At 39.6% G+C, this 15,208-nt stretch overlaps 1 protein-coding gene across 5 annotated transcripts in view; it reads left to right on the top strand.

The window, feature by feature from the left end:
* SYT1 (synaptotagmin 1) overlaps window positions 1–7,141 on the top strand; it is a 627,989-nt gene extending 620,848 nt beyond the window's left edge. For all 5 annotated transcript variants that reach the window (XM_089674048.1, XM_089674049.1, XM_089674051.1 and 2 more), the window contains one exon: window positions 3,462–7,141. In XM_089674048.1, coding sequence (XP_089530174.1) covers window positions 3,462–3,668 — 207 coding nt within the window. In that variant the 3' untranslated portion in view covers window positions 3,669–7,141. The remainder of the gene's footprint in view (window positions 1–3,461) is intronic.
* The last annotated feature ends 8,067 nt before the right edge of the window (window positions 7,142–15,208 follow it).

Here is a 15,208-nt window from a genome sequence, read left to right as displayed (position 1 = left end):
TCAGGGCTGTCAGTCAGTGCCTTCAGTCAGTGCCACCCGTCAGTGTTGCCCAACAGTGCCCATTAGTGCTGCCTATCAGTGACCATCAGTGCCGCCTATCAGTGACCATCATTGCTGCATATCAGTGCAGCATAATCAGTGCCTCCTCATCAATGTCCACCAGTGCCGCCTCATCAGTGCCACCTCATCAGTGCAGCCTATCAGTGCCCATCAGTGCTGTCTATCCATGCCACCTCATCAGTGCCCATCAGTGATGCCTATCAGTGCAGCCTCATCAACGCACATCAGTGAAGGAGAAAAATTACCTGTTTGCTAAATTTTAAAATAGAAACAAAGAAAAACTTTTTTGCACTTTTTTGGTTATAGTGCAAAAAATAAAAAACCCAGTGGTGATTAAATACCACCAAAAGAAATCTCTATGTGTCTGAAACCAATCATAAAAATTTCATATGGGTACAGTGTTGCATGACTGCACAATTTTCATTCAAAATGCAACAGCGCTGAAAGTTGAAAATTGGCCTGGGCACGAAGGGGTTATAAGGGCCCATTAGGCAAGTGGTTAAAGCCCACCCACCTAGAGGAAACATACAGTGGGGATCGAAAGTTTGGGCACCCCAGCTAAAAATTTGTATTAATGTGCATAAAGAAGCCAAGGAAAGATGGAAAAATCTCCAAAAGGCATCAAATTACAGATTAGACATTCTTATAATATATCAACAAAAGTTAGATTTTATTTCCATCATTTACACTTTCAAAATAACAGAAAACAAGAAAAAGGCGTCTGCAAAAGATTGGGCACCCTGCAGAGTTAATATCTTGTATTGCCCCCTTTGGCAAGTATCACAGCTTGTAAACGCTTTTTGTAGCCAGCCAAGAGTCTTTCAATTCTTGTTTGAGGTATCTTTGCCCATTCTTCCTTACAAAAGTCTTCCAGTTCTTTGAGATTTCTGGGCTGTCTGTCACGCACCGCTCTTTTAAGGTCTATCCATATATTTTCAATTATGTTGAGGTCAGGAGATTGTGAAGGCCATGGCAAAACCTTCAGTTTACGCCTCTTGATGTAATCCCCCATGGATATCGAGGTGTGTTTAGGATCATTATCCATTTGTAGAAGCCATCCTCTCTTTAACTTCAGCTTTTTCACAGATGGCATCAAGTTACCATCCAAAATTTGCTGAAATTTTATTGAATCCATTTTTCCTTCTACTCGTGAGATGTTCCCTGTGCCACTGGCTGCAACACAACCCCAAAGCATGATTGATCCAACCCCATGCTTAACAGTTGGACAGAGGTTCTTTTCATTAAATTCTGTGCCCCTTCTTCTCCAAACGTACCTTTGCTCATTCCGGCCAAAAAGTTCAATTATAACCTCATCGGTCCACAGAACTTGTTTCCAAAATGCATCAGGCTTGTCTATATGTTCATTTGCAAAGTTCAAACGATTATTTTTGTGGTGAGGACGTAGAAGAGGTTTTCTTCTGATGACTCTTCCATGAAGACCATATTTGTACAAGTATCTCTTTATAGTGGAATAGTGTACCACAACTCCAGTGTCTGCCAGATCTTTCTGGAGGGATCGTGCAGTCAAACGTGGGTTTTGAATTGTTTTTCTCACAATCCTGCGAGCTGTTCTGTCTGATATTTTTCTTGGTCTTCCAGATGTTGCTTTAACTTCCACTGTTCCTGATGACTGCCATTTCTTAATTACATTCCGAACAGAGGATATTGACATCTGAAAACGCTTTGCTATCTTCTTATAGCCTTCTCCAGCTTTGTGAGCGTCAACTATTTTCAGTTTCAGTTTTCTAGACAACTGCTTAGAAGAACCCATGGTGCTGATTGTTGGGGCAAGGTCAGATGAGTCTGGGCATTTAAAACCTTTGAGATTGACATCACCTGGTCTTCCCAGACGATGATTGAGAACAATCCATGACACTGGCAGGTCTCAGCTTGGCAAAGGGGGCAGTGCATGCTATAAATTCTGCAGGGTGCCCAAACATTTACAGACACCATTTTTTTGTTTTCTGTTATTTTGAAAGTGTAAATGATGGAAATAAAATCTAACTTTTGTTGACATATTATAAGAATGTCTAATCTGTAATTTGATGCCTTTTGGAGATTTTTCCATCTTTCCTTGGCTTCTTTATGCACATTAATACAAATTTTTAGCTGGGGTGCCCAAACTTTTGATCCCCACTGTATGTGTGCCATGTCAGCTGGAAGAGGTTATTCTTTATTGAGATGTGAAGATCCAAAAGCTTCCCCTTTTAAACAGATGATTGCAAACTATGAATTTAACCATTTAATACATTCATTTTCCTATAGCTATAAATAACTTACCTGCCTAAATATTTTTTATGTTTTTAAGACATATACAATTTTATTTTGACATATACGATTTTTAATTTGTAAATTGCTTACATTGATGATATTTTAGGCTGTACACAATTTATACTTACCGCTTTTAATTATTTAAATATTATTTAATGTTATTTAAATGTTTCAGTTTTGTACAGTCTGTATTTCACTTTAGGAGCTGCAGCCTGCCAGCTTCAGCTGTCAATGTGCCTCTTCTTGTGTGAAGCACAATGACAGCTGAGGCAGCAGGTCTGTTTTATATACAACCCATGTGATCACTTTGATTGGCTTATAATAACAAAATGAGGGCCCGCTCAGTGTGGTCCCAAATTATTGCAAGATCAGTAGTGTCAGAGACAATGCAGTCCCTAAACTAGTTCCAAAACTGAATGTAGATTACCATTCATTCAGCAAGAATTTGGCAGTGACCGTGTGTCCAGATTGCAAGTGGCAAGCAGTTAAACAAAGTGTTTACTACATGATCATACATTGATAAAACATACATTTGATTCATCTGTTTTATACATGTGCCCAAAAACTTTGAAAACACTATAGTTCCCATTCTATAGATCCTCCAACATTACCCATTCCGTAGATTATATGATATAACCTCATGTAATCTACTTTTGAAAAAAGCTGGTAAGTGATTTGAAACAGAAAGGTAAAAGATGACCAGTAGTAGGGTATTCTGTACTTTATGGAATGGGTCGTTGTTGGCAATTGGGTTCATTAATAAAGAAGCAGAGACAATTCACTTAGCAAAATGAATGTTCACAAGCCATCCATTTTTTTTTTATCCTTTGTCCATGACCAGGTATTCAAAGTGAATATATATTTTACTAAGGTAAATTAAAACAACAAAGAGAACAGGATGCTTTTTCATACACGTACATGGTACAGCTAATGCATATCAAGAATATGAAATGTTGGGTTTAAATACTGTTTAACTATTGCTTAGCAGGAGGTTAACTACACTGACTAAACCAGAAAGGTTGGCTAGTAATAGATATGTTTTAAAAGTTTAGCTATACTAAACTATACTAAATGTGTTAGATGTGTTTTTTTTTCTTTAGATGCTCATATTTATTTCCTTTCTTTTATAGAAAGTGCAGGTGGTTGTGACAGTTTTGGACTATGACAAGATTGGCAAAAACGATGCTATTGGAAAGGTGTTTGTAGGATATAACAGCACTGGCGCGGAACTTCGGCATTGGTCAGACATGTTGGCCAACCCTCGACGACCCATTGCACAGTGGCACACTTTACAACCTGAGGAGGAAGTAGATGTAATGCTTGGAGTGAAGAAATAAAAACAAATTCAATCTGCTGTTGCCCACATAGTGCTCTTTAGCCAGTATATGTAAATACCTCAGTAGTATGGGTCCTTTCATGTCTTTCAATGCATACCTGATTCAGGTCATTTGTACCTAATTCATTTTATTTGCACAAATTTAAATGTCCTTCTCCAAAAGAAACCCAGTTGTGCACCACAAATTGCCCTCTTACTCTTCTTTTAAGCAATATGATGTGTAGATAGAGCATGAATCAATTTGTTGTTAACACACTCTTGTATATAACAGTATGCCAACATTGATTTCTAGTCCGTGTATTTGTATGTTGTAAGCGTTTCTTATTATGTGTATACTTCAATGTTTTTAATAAGATGTTCTATTTTAAAAGAAAATGTAAATTGACTAAATATAGAAGAGCTGATAATATTACAGGTTATTGTATCGCCCACATTCCAGGAGAAATTCCAACTTATAAGGCACTAGTAAAGTTGCACTGACATCTTAAAGGACAACTTAAATCTAAGGTTGGCCAGATACATTTGAATACAAGACAGGCAACATTCCACATTTTCAAGTTCATATACGTGTAGATTACAGTCAGGAGCAACAAAGTTTGATCAGATAAAAATGCATGACTGTCCTCAAGAGATCTGGTCACTAGATGCCATGCTATCGGTGTATATATATATATATTAATGTGTTGAAAAAACCAAAGCTAAAATTGCATTTGTTAGATATGAGCGAATGGGTTGCAAATATATATATATATATATATATATATATATATATATATATATTGGAATGGCTAGTGCCAAGATGATTATGACATCTCATGATATATGCTGACAACCCTCACTCAATTCTGTAAATTTTAGCTTTACATAGAATGTACATCTTGTGATTTATCCATGTGTTTACACATGACATATTTCATATATGTGTGTGTTTGTTGTGAAAAAAAAAAATCTTGTGATAATGACAGATTGTGAGGCATACTGAGCATTGCTGGAAAGCATCGTGCAATGAATACACAGTCATGTCTTCATAGTTAACAAACAGTATTGTGACTCTCTCTCTCTCTCTCTCTCCTCTCTCTCTCCCCCTCGCTCTATCTATCTATCTATTATATATATATATATATATAAAAAGACTAAACTAATTTAGCCATAATTCTGAATGCACTTCAAGTAAGCCAAAACAGCTAGTGACCTTTTTTATATATATTTACTATTTGTATAATGAGTTTTAATTTGTCCTTTAAAAATGGTATAAAACAAAGAACAAGTGCTAGCAAACTGGAGCACCCTCTTGTGTATACTAGATGCTCATTTCAGGAGGAGTTTTTAAATGTTTTCAATGTTATTATGTAGTAAATGGCACTATTATGAAGCTATTAGTCATTCCATAAGTCTTAAACGACTGCTCTGTGTATCACTGTGACTGCCGTGTGTGCTTAGATAAAACTTAGTTCTCTCAGTGAATAGCAATCAATTAATTCTATAGTGATATTGTACTGATACTGCCATCTCTTTCTACTGCACTGCTGCAGGAGAGCATAGCACAAACAGGTTACTACGGACCAATTCGGAACTGGGAGCTATGCTGGATCTTGGTCATAGAATAGGTAGATCACACAGCAATGTATTGAGCACTGTGCAATATAGCCCATAAATTATCTATCTATATATATTATAAATAATATATAAATATCAATGAATATTGTAGATTATATCCTTTATGCATATCATTTGGTGGATAGACCTTGGACAACAGGATACAATAAACATTTAGGGGTTTATCTACTAAAGCTGGAGAGTCCAAAATCAGACTCCCTTCTGCATAGAAACCAATCAGCTTCTAACCTCAGCTTGTTCAATGAAGCTTTGGCAATGAAACCTGGAAGCTGATTGGTTTCTATGCAGAAGGGAGTCTGATTTTGGACTCTCCAGCTTTAGTAAATAAACCCCTTACTGTCCAGTTTTTTCATTGCACAGAATGTGAATGGGATTTGTATTTGTCTTTTTTTCTTATAAAATGGTAAGATGGGTACAAAGTAGAGAATATGTCCTCAAGTTACCTTGCATTTAGTTTTTTAAAGGGTGTCCATGAAAAATTATATCATTTTCTACTGACAAGGTAAAATATACGATTTTAATTTTAGCAATTGGTATTGTTGAAAATCAGTACTGTTGCATGTGATTGTAATATATTCCTGACAGATTATTTCGCTACATATTGTACAGTGTGTCAGAAATAGACTTACTCCAAAACACTTTTGGGCAATCTGCCCACTGACGAATTGCAGGTCCAAGCTCACACTGTGGGTCATTTGCTGTCAGGTCATGCAAGGATATGTAGTTCCTCAGTAACTGTTGGGACCAAAGGTTTCCCATAGCTGCTTTGAATGGTAACAACAGTAGGTACCCTGCTGTATTGGTTTTTGAAAGGCACAAATTAGGGTATGTACACACTAGAGCAATTTGACAGGGGAATGCTTTTTCATGATGATACTTAGTCAAGCCAATGAACAAACTAAAAAAAATTGCATTCCTTAGCAACCAATCACCAATAATCTTTCATACCTCTGATTTAAGTAAGCTGATGTCTGATTGGTTGCTGTGGATTGCTGCTGTCTGTACTTTGCCATTGATCTTTGTGCTGCTGGACTGAAGAAGCTGAATGCTGTATAAAGTTACCTTGATAGGGACAGAATATGTGTATTTTGTCATGTTTTCCAAAAATGATCAAACTATAGATATGACAATTCTTATTTTTCATGTGTAAGGCAGAGTCCATTCAAAGTAACTGTCTACCCTATTTTAGGCATCACAGTATAGCCAGACCGTCTGAGTGTTTTTTTAAGGAACCCCATAAGTGTGTACATACCCTAAAAGGGACAAATTGTATGCTGCATAATCTGAAATAGTAAGGTGACACATATCTAAAATAACTACACCGACCAAAGTTCATCATACTATTTCAGCTTATTTTGTTTTCTCAACCTATGTGTATATGTCTAACAGGTATGCTCAAAATGCAGGTTCATACCACCCAAGATGCTTTGATATCTCTTGATGTACTGCCTAAACTTATCACACAACAAAAATTTGTATACTGAACCTGCTATTTGATCAGTATATGGTTTAATCCATAAAAAAAGCCACATCTACCTTTTGGACAAAGCTGTGTAAAGTATTAGAATCTGATGCTGTAGAAATCCTAGTTGCCTTTGTCTATACTTACTGCCTGCTTGAGTGTTTCTATGTGTGAGTTTCTCTCTTGTATCTCGTAGAAATGTTCGGGTGTTTTCTCTTGCCATACTGCTCGTGACCCGCGGGCTAACAAAGTTTGCTGTGTAAGCCTTCATTTTTGATGAAGTGGTTATAATTTAGTTTCACTTTGTGTAGTGGTTCCCACAGTAGAGTTTTCAGGTCGTTGTTAAAAACCTTGACATATTCAGCAAATATTCAATAAAAATATTTTATTTCCTGTTTCGGTCTCATATTGTATTTTGTTTGCCAATGTATTGATTTTTGCATGGCACTGTAAGGGTTACTAATGTGTTTTTGACTTATTTTGTGAGCTGTATGCACATGTGATAACCTACTACAACAAATCTAAATCAGAACTACACAAAGCCCAATTTACATCTAAACTGGTAACATAATATAATCATAATGAATAATAAAACCCTCTTAGTGTTAGTGAGTCTTCTCAATTCTTTTTTCTTCAATACAATTATCCAAAAGTATGGTTGATTTCCACCATGTGCCTCCAAAAAATATATAAGAGACTGGATAGTGTATTATTCTTAATATTCAAATGATCATAATATATATACATAAATTGCCAATATGTGAAAAACTGTGAAACACGTGACAAAGTGAAAACACCCCGTGAGCACTTCTATGTGGCTAGAATAAATACTCTTACCCTAAATAAAATAACCAAAAGCCTTTAGGATAATAATCCAATATACAGGGACGTGTCCAAGATGGCGATGCCATCCGGCAGCAGGGAGCCATCGGCGGGCACCGAAGTTCTCCCCGACCCTGCCCGCATCTAGATGAGGGGAGCAGTGCAACTTTGGCCCCTCTCTGTGGCGGCAGACACACTTGGCTCGGTGCGGTCTACCACGGCCTACCTCGATCTCTCCTCCTCGCATAATCTGCTGCCATCTGAACAGTGGGGAGCCTCTGGTGGGCACCAGAGGCCTTTCCGACCCTCCCCACACCTGGAAGAGGGGAGAGGATTGCAATTGGCCCCTCTCTGCAGCAGCTGGCATACCTGGCCTGTTAGGGCCTACCGCAGCCTGCCACAATATAGCCAGGCCCCTGTTCTGGACACCATCCAGCTCAATCGTGAGTACAGCCAGCAGGGGGAGTACAGCCAGCACCCATCAGATCCCCTACCAGTGCCCCAGGGACTGTGACAGGTGTCTGGGGCCTATATCACCGTAAACGTAGCCCCTATTGGGCCCAGAAGCTTGTGGCTGGCCTGCAACTGCCTGGGAGTCAGGTATCTGGGTTCCCTACACCCCATCTGACCAGCTCTGGATTCTGGAGTCCTGGAGATCCTGTGCCAGGCGGTCATCTGTGCCTTATCTTGCCCAATTACAGTGGTTGAGCCAGTTTCTGGTTCTCTGACCCTTATTGCATATAGCCACACAGCTGATATCCACTTATTAAACCCATATGTTGAATCTGATTTTTACAATATGGAAATTGTGTTTAGATGCCTGATTGCATCTATGTAACTATACTCTTGCACTAGTACCGGGCGTTATAGGTCCCCTGGGGTCACTACTATCCTTGGTTATATAAAATTCAATTGATCACCCCCAGGAGACTTCCTGCATGCCGTCCACCAAAAAAAAAAGTAGGGGTAATGCTCAAAAATCCCTTACGACATATCTAATGAAAACGCACGAGATTTGCAGCATGTCTCAAGATACCACAGAACGAGCATGTCCTTCCGGTTCCATATAGCATACCACAGCCCATCCTTCAGCTCAGTACAGTGAATACGCACAGCAACTTACAAAGGGGGATTTGGAATCTTGCCTGGAAACTATGTACACCAAGTTAGCTGCTAAATTCCAATCAGAACTCCACAAGAGCACAAACGTCCTCTCTCAGGAAATAGCTGCGTTAGGTTGCAGAACTGACTGTTTAGAAACAAAACATGACAAGCTCAGCTTAGCATATGGCGAGCTGTCCAGAAATCACGATCACTTGCAGACAGCCTTTACACAGCTGCAGGCGCGGGTTGAGGATCTGGGCAAGCGCAACCGCAGACATAATCTACGAATTCAGGGAGTCCCAGAGACTGTGACTGACCTTTCACAGGCCACAACCAAGTTATTTAGGTCCCTCCTCCCAGACCACGATACTGGATCCTTCGTTTTCTGATCACATCCATAGAGCTCTGTGCATAAAACCTCCTAATGATAAACCGCCTCGCAACATTGTCCTGTCTATGAAAGATTTCCTGACCACAGAAGATATACTCAGGGCTGCTCACAATACTTCAATGATCACTTTTGAAGGTTCAACATTGCAAATATTTCCGGATGTCTCTCCGGCCACATTGGAGAAATGCAGAAAAATGAAGGAAATCAAATCTACCCTTTTTTCAGCTCGTATCCGCTACAAATGGGGCTTCCCCTTTAAGCTGATAGTCCCACAAAATGGTAGCACATATGTAGCTATATCTCTTCCTGAAGGCCGAGAAATCCTTGCAAAATTAGGCCTGGCAGACGCTCCCTCACCTCAACGTCCACCGTCCACTCCTCGGGTATCCCCCATTTTGCATACTCCATCTCCACAAAGGGAAAGGAGGAGAGTCAGGCAAGAACGAGAATGAAAGGATTCTGCTCATTTGTATGTCATACACCCTTTGGATGGCTTTTTGGTCAAGGCTGAGATCTCTTCATACTCATACGTTTATTATGTTTGATTTCCTCTTCATCTATCTGGTCAAGCAAAAGATCAACAGAGGTCTTCAGACCTTTACTTTACCGCCCGTATGCTAATGTTTTAGAACACTTGGACACGTGACCCCAACCTGCAGCCTAGCATGGCCAGAGATGTCACTGCCCAGTTGAGGGGTGGCTGCTCCGTTCCCCGTGTTTCACGACGGCAGAGTTTGGGCCCGATTGGCCCTTTGATGTTTGATTCTTACGTATTTTCAGGTATGGCAGTTAGCCCAGCCTGATCCATGGTTAATAGCGATTTCTTTAGTTGTAGGAGCTCTTAAAGCTCCAATTCTATTGATTTATGTTACTATTTCTTTGACAATTTTGGTACATGATGTTGCTTATACGCCAATTGTGGACGTCCTGGCCCCCATATTGGGGCTTGGATGCTCCAAAAAATTGATACTGGCGGATTTAGCCTTGTCTGATGTGGATCTGTATGGTCCACTCTTTAGACAAACTATATGGGATACCTTTCAAATGAATACTATAATGCTGATAGATATGATTCTTGTTTGCCATGGTAATCCAGTGTATTTAACATAATGTCCAGGGTTTCAACTCACCAAATAAGCGCAAAACTGCCTTCCTTCAATATAAACGCCTAGGGGCAAAAATTATTTTACTACAGGAAACCCATTTTGCAGCCACTAAACACCCGACATATTTTCATAGATCTTACAAACAGGGGTTCTACACCTTACACTCTACTAAAAGTAGAGTCGTGGCCATTTTTTTACACAAGTCATTTCCCTTCGATGTTCAACATGTTTATCGCGACCCTGAGAGCAGATTTATCATTATTAAAGGCACCCTCTTGGGTCGTGAACTCACGATCGCTAATTTCTATACACCAAATTCAGCGCAAGCATCCTTTTTTGCCCGGTTTTTCAAAATTCTTGATGGGTTTCTATCCCCCCATTTACTGGTGGAAGGTGATTTTAATTTGGTAGCTAACTCCCTTTTAGACCGATGCTCATTCTCACCATCCTCCCAAGCTTTCCCAAAATCCCTTACCAAAAAATTGATACACTCCAGCTGGTGGACTCCTGGAGGGCACATAATGTAGGAGCTAGAGATTATTCATTTTACTTCCACCCACATGACTCTTATGCTAGACTAGATTATATCTACTGTTACCCCATCCTGGTAGCTAACTGTAGGAAAGCTAGCATCCATTTCCATTTAAGCCCCTGGTATGATCACAATATTATCACGCTATCCATCACATTTATAGGATTAGCACCTACCCCCTACTCCTGGTGACTTAACAACTCTATGCTCACGGATACTAACTCTCACCAGGAGGAAGTTACTTCCATTCAGGAATACTTTCAGTCAAACACAACTCCCGTAATCTCTCCGGCCACACTGTGGGTAGCCCATAAGGCGGTCCTGTGGGGCCGCCTTATTTCCATGACTTCTTCTAGAAATAGAGAATGGTAGAAACAAATTCAGAAACTTACCCGAGAATAAGAAGCACATTATAGAGCTCATGTTGGTAATCCATCTCTCCTTAACAAAAAGTTGTTATCACAAAAGCGTTTAAAATTGAATGCTTTGCTTTCCCAGAAAACTGAAAAAGCTCTATGCTGGTCGAAGGCCTCCTTTTTATTACATAGTAACTCAGCGTCTACTATGTTCACACGGAAATTAAACCATTATATACGACCCCCACACATCTATAAGTTACGTACTAAATCCAGCAGTGTCTCCTCTCTTCCTCATGAAGTCCTGGGTATTTTTGAACATTTCTATTCCAACCTATTAGCTCCCACGCAATCAACTTCCTTTCCCCAAACTGCTCATGGCTAGATTCTTTACCCCTCCTAGCTCTCACACCCTCTCAGATATCCTCTCTCAATGCCCCATGCACTTTGGAGGAAATAACCAGTGCGATTAGCGCACTAAAAACTTCCACAGTACCGGGCCCTGATGGGTTTACTGCCAGTTATTATAAACATTTCGCCCTTACGTTAGCTCCCTTTTTAATATCTTTATTTAATGTTGTTTTGCAGGGAGGTAGGTTTCCTGAGGAGATGCTGTTGGCTAACATATCTCTATTACCTAAACCACTAAAAGACCATCATCTACCTCAAATTTATAGACCAATCTTGGTAATGAACAATGACTTGAAAATATTCAGCTGCATTCTGGCACATAGGTTGGCCCCTATTATCTCCTCTTTGGTTGCTCCGGACCAATCGGGATTTATCCCAGACAGACTTATCATGGATAACATTCATCTCACATTAAAAGTTATTCAGGATGCCAATTTGCATTCTAAAGAAGTTTTGTTGCTGAGCCTGGACATAAACAAGGCCTTTGATAGTGTTCTCTAGCCCTATTTGTTTTCATTGCTGCAGAGGATGGGCTTTAGTGACGAGTTTCTGTCTGGCGTACATGCCTTATACAACTCCCCAAAAACAAGATTAAGGCTTCCAGGCTGCAACTCTGATTTTTTTACACTGGGCAGGGGCACCCATTAGGGTTGTTCTCTTTCGGCCTTATTATTTGCGCTAGTATTGGAACCGTTGGCAATTGCAATAAGATCACATTCGGATATCTCTGGTTACCCATTATTGGTTTCATATTTCAAAATATGCATGTATGCTGATGATGTTATGCTTTTCCTTTCTAAACCGTTAATATCATTGCCTAATTTATGCACAGTACTGAATGACTTTGCTATAGTGTCAGGTCTTACGGTAAATCTTAGTAAATCAGTAGTTATACCTATCAATGTTCCTGATTCCCTGAGTGCATCTCTCCGTAATTCTTTTCCATTTCGTTGGGCCACAGATCGGATTTCCTACTTAGGTATTAACCTTACTCCCAGATACTCAAAAATATTTGCTGCTAATTACCCACCATGTGTGTCACGCCTCTTTACTCTATTGAAGATATGGCATGGTTACCCTATCTCATTCTTGGGCAGAGTCACGGCAGTCAAAATTAATATGTTGCCTAAATTACTTTATCTATTTAGAGCACTCCCAATCCCTGTCTTGAAAACGTTCCTAGATCGCTTTCAACGGATGATTAATAATTTAATTTAATTAATTTTATCTGGCGTAACAAATGTCCCCGCTTTACTTCATCGGTTCTATGCTGGTCGCAACGGACGGGAGGCATCAGTCTTCCCAATTTTTGGCTTTGCTACTTGTTGGCCCCTTTCGCACAATTATCACAATGGGCGACTATTAATTCCCAGATCCCGTGGATCAGATTTGAATCTCAATCTATTTGTCCATTCTACTTACCAGGCATATTGTGGTCCAAAATCCCCCCCCCCGCTCATTATATAATCATAATTCCATTGTTGCCCAATCATTGTTGCTTTGGTCCTGATATAAACTTAAATTAAATCTGATCTCCTCTGTCTCTCCAGGTGCATCATTTTTTGGTGACCCGAATTTTATTACGGCATTTTCCCCTCTCCACAGGTGTTCCGTTGGTGGTACGATAGATCCTTTATCAGGTTATCTGACTTTCAAAGAGGAAGATCCTAAATCACCTTTGAGATGCTATGTATACTTTTTGATATCACGCTTCAGGAATATTATCGTTATCGACAGATTAGACATTTTTTTAATTCACATTTTGGCCTTATACCTTCATCTCCGATTTCGTTCTTCGAATGCATTAGCCGTGACTCTCCCAGGGGCAAGGGTCTTATATCTGATTTGTATCACTAATTCCTGGTTAGTTCCTTTCCCACACCCCTTCTATATAGACAAAAATGAGAAGCTGATAGTGGTATCACCTTTTCGGGTGAAGATTGGGATTCCATGGTGGATAACATACGTAAGAGCTCTAGATCTCTCTCTGTCCGTGAGACAGCCCTCACGGTATTAACCAGATGGTATTATACCCCATCTAGACTACATGCCCTGTATCCAGGGGAGTCCCACCTATGCTTCCGGGGCTGTGGCCTTGCAGGTACTCTGGCCTATACATTCTGGGCTTGCCCAGTACTCGCCTTGGTGTGGCACAAGATCTCTGAGGTAGCTTCTGCACTGGTAGGTGCCCCGGTGCATCTGACTATGCAGTTCTGTCTATGGGCCACCACCCTACACTGGAAATCTATCACAGAACCATTGGTCTCCGTTCTACATAGAGTTGATGCTGTGATGCTCATGGAAATAATTCATTATACTTTACTGGACAAGATGCACGTATTTGATAGAAAATGGGAAATTTGGAGAATTCATAGACATTTACTACACGACTAAGGACAATCCTTATTTGGGTTGATTGACTTACTCTGTTGGTAGATGTATAACTCTGCCTACCTCTTTATTTATATTGCTCTATTCTCTCTTCTTCTCTTCTCTTAACTTTTTCTTTACTCTATATGATTGTGCCTTTTTGAAATGTACACTTCAGTTGTACCTTGTTACTGTTTTACACACCGTTTGAAGCTGTAATGTAATTTTACAGTCTATTTCTTGAAAAATAAAATCATTTGTAAACAAAAAAATAATCCAATATGCAATCTCCAAAAATTTCTCCAAGCTTATTCCATAATCGCTTTGCTCCACTTTGCTCTTCTTCAGCTACCAGATCAACCGCAGTGAAGGGGACCCCTTCACTGAGGTTGATCTGGTAGCTGAAGAAGAGCAAAGAAGAGCAAAGTGGAGGAGGAAACTAACAGCCTGAGAGTATTTGATTTCAGGCCATGAGTGGTAATCTATGGACGGCCGTGTGAAGTGTTTCCTTGAGAACATGGAGTAGTCCGGTATCTTGCATAGTGATTATGGAATAATCGTGGAGAAATCTTTGTAGATTGCTTATTGGATTATTATTCTAAAGGCTTTTGGTTATTTTATTTAGGGTAAGAGTATTTACTCTAACCACATAAAATTGCTCACTGGGTGTTTTCACAGTTTTTACACATATTGGCAATTTATGTATATATGTCATGATCATTCGAATATTGAGGATAATACACTATCCAGTCTCTTATATATTTTTTGGAGGTACATGGTGGAAATCGTCCATACTTTTGATAATTATATTGAAGAAAAAAAAGAATTGAGAAGACTCACTGACACTAAGAGGTTTTTATTATTCATTTTTGACTTTCAAGGGTGAAAGTGTGACTTTTTAAGTGTCAATCTTTAGGGTTATTGTTTTTTTGCATATTTTATTTAGTGTATTTGGACACCAGTTTTTGATTTTGTATACAATTATCATAGCTGAAGAAAATCAATAAACCTTTTTGTGAAAAACTTAAAGAGTAACTGAATCCCAGAATCTGTGCCCCCAAAAAAGGCTGGCACTAAACACAAGACTACCCACCATGATTGCCTGTGGTCACCCTGTAGCTGGTCTCCCCCCATTAGTGACCATTTTTTAATTTTTACTGAGTCTCTATGTGGTGGCTTCCATCTTGATAAAGGCAGGGCTTTGCTTCCTCATGTCAGAAACTCCAACAAAAACAGTAAGCAGCATTGCCGGGCCCAATCTTTTTAGAGGACATCTACTTTTATAACTGTCAAAAACCTTGGGGAAGCCACAGCATGTTTTCTCCAAAGAGATAGTTGGGCTGATTTAGCAAAGAACTAGAGAATCTTCA

The sequence above is a fragment of the Staurois parvus genome, unplaced genomic scaffold, assembly GCF_062004578.1.
Source record: "Staurois parvus isolate SC_StPar_1 unplaced genomic scaffold, SC_StPar_1.0 ptg000147l, whole genome shotgun sequence".
NCBI lineage: Eukaryota > Metazoa > Chordata > Amphibia > Anura > Ranidae > Staurois > Staurois parvus.
This window is presented reverse-complemented; position numbering and strand designations above follow the sequence as displayed.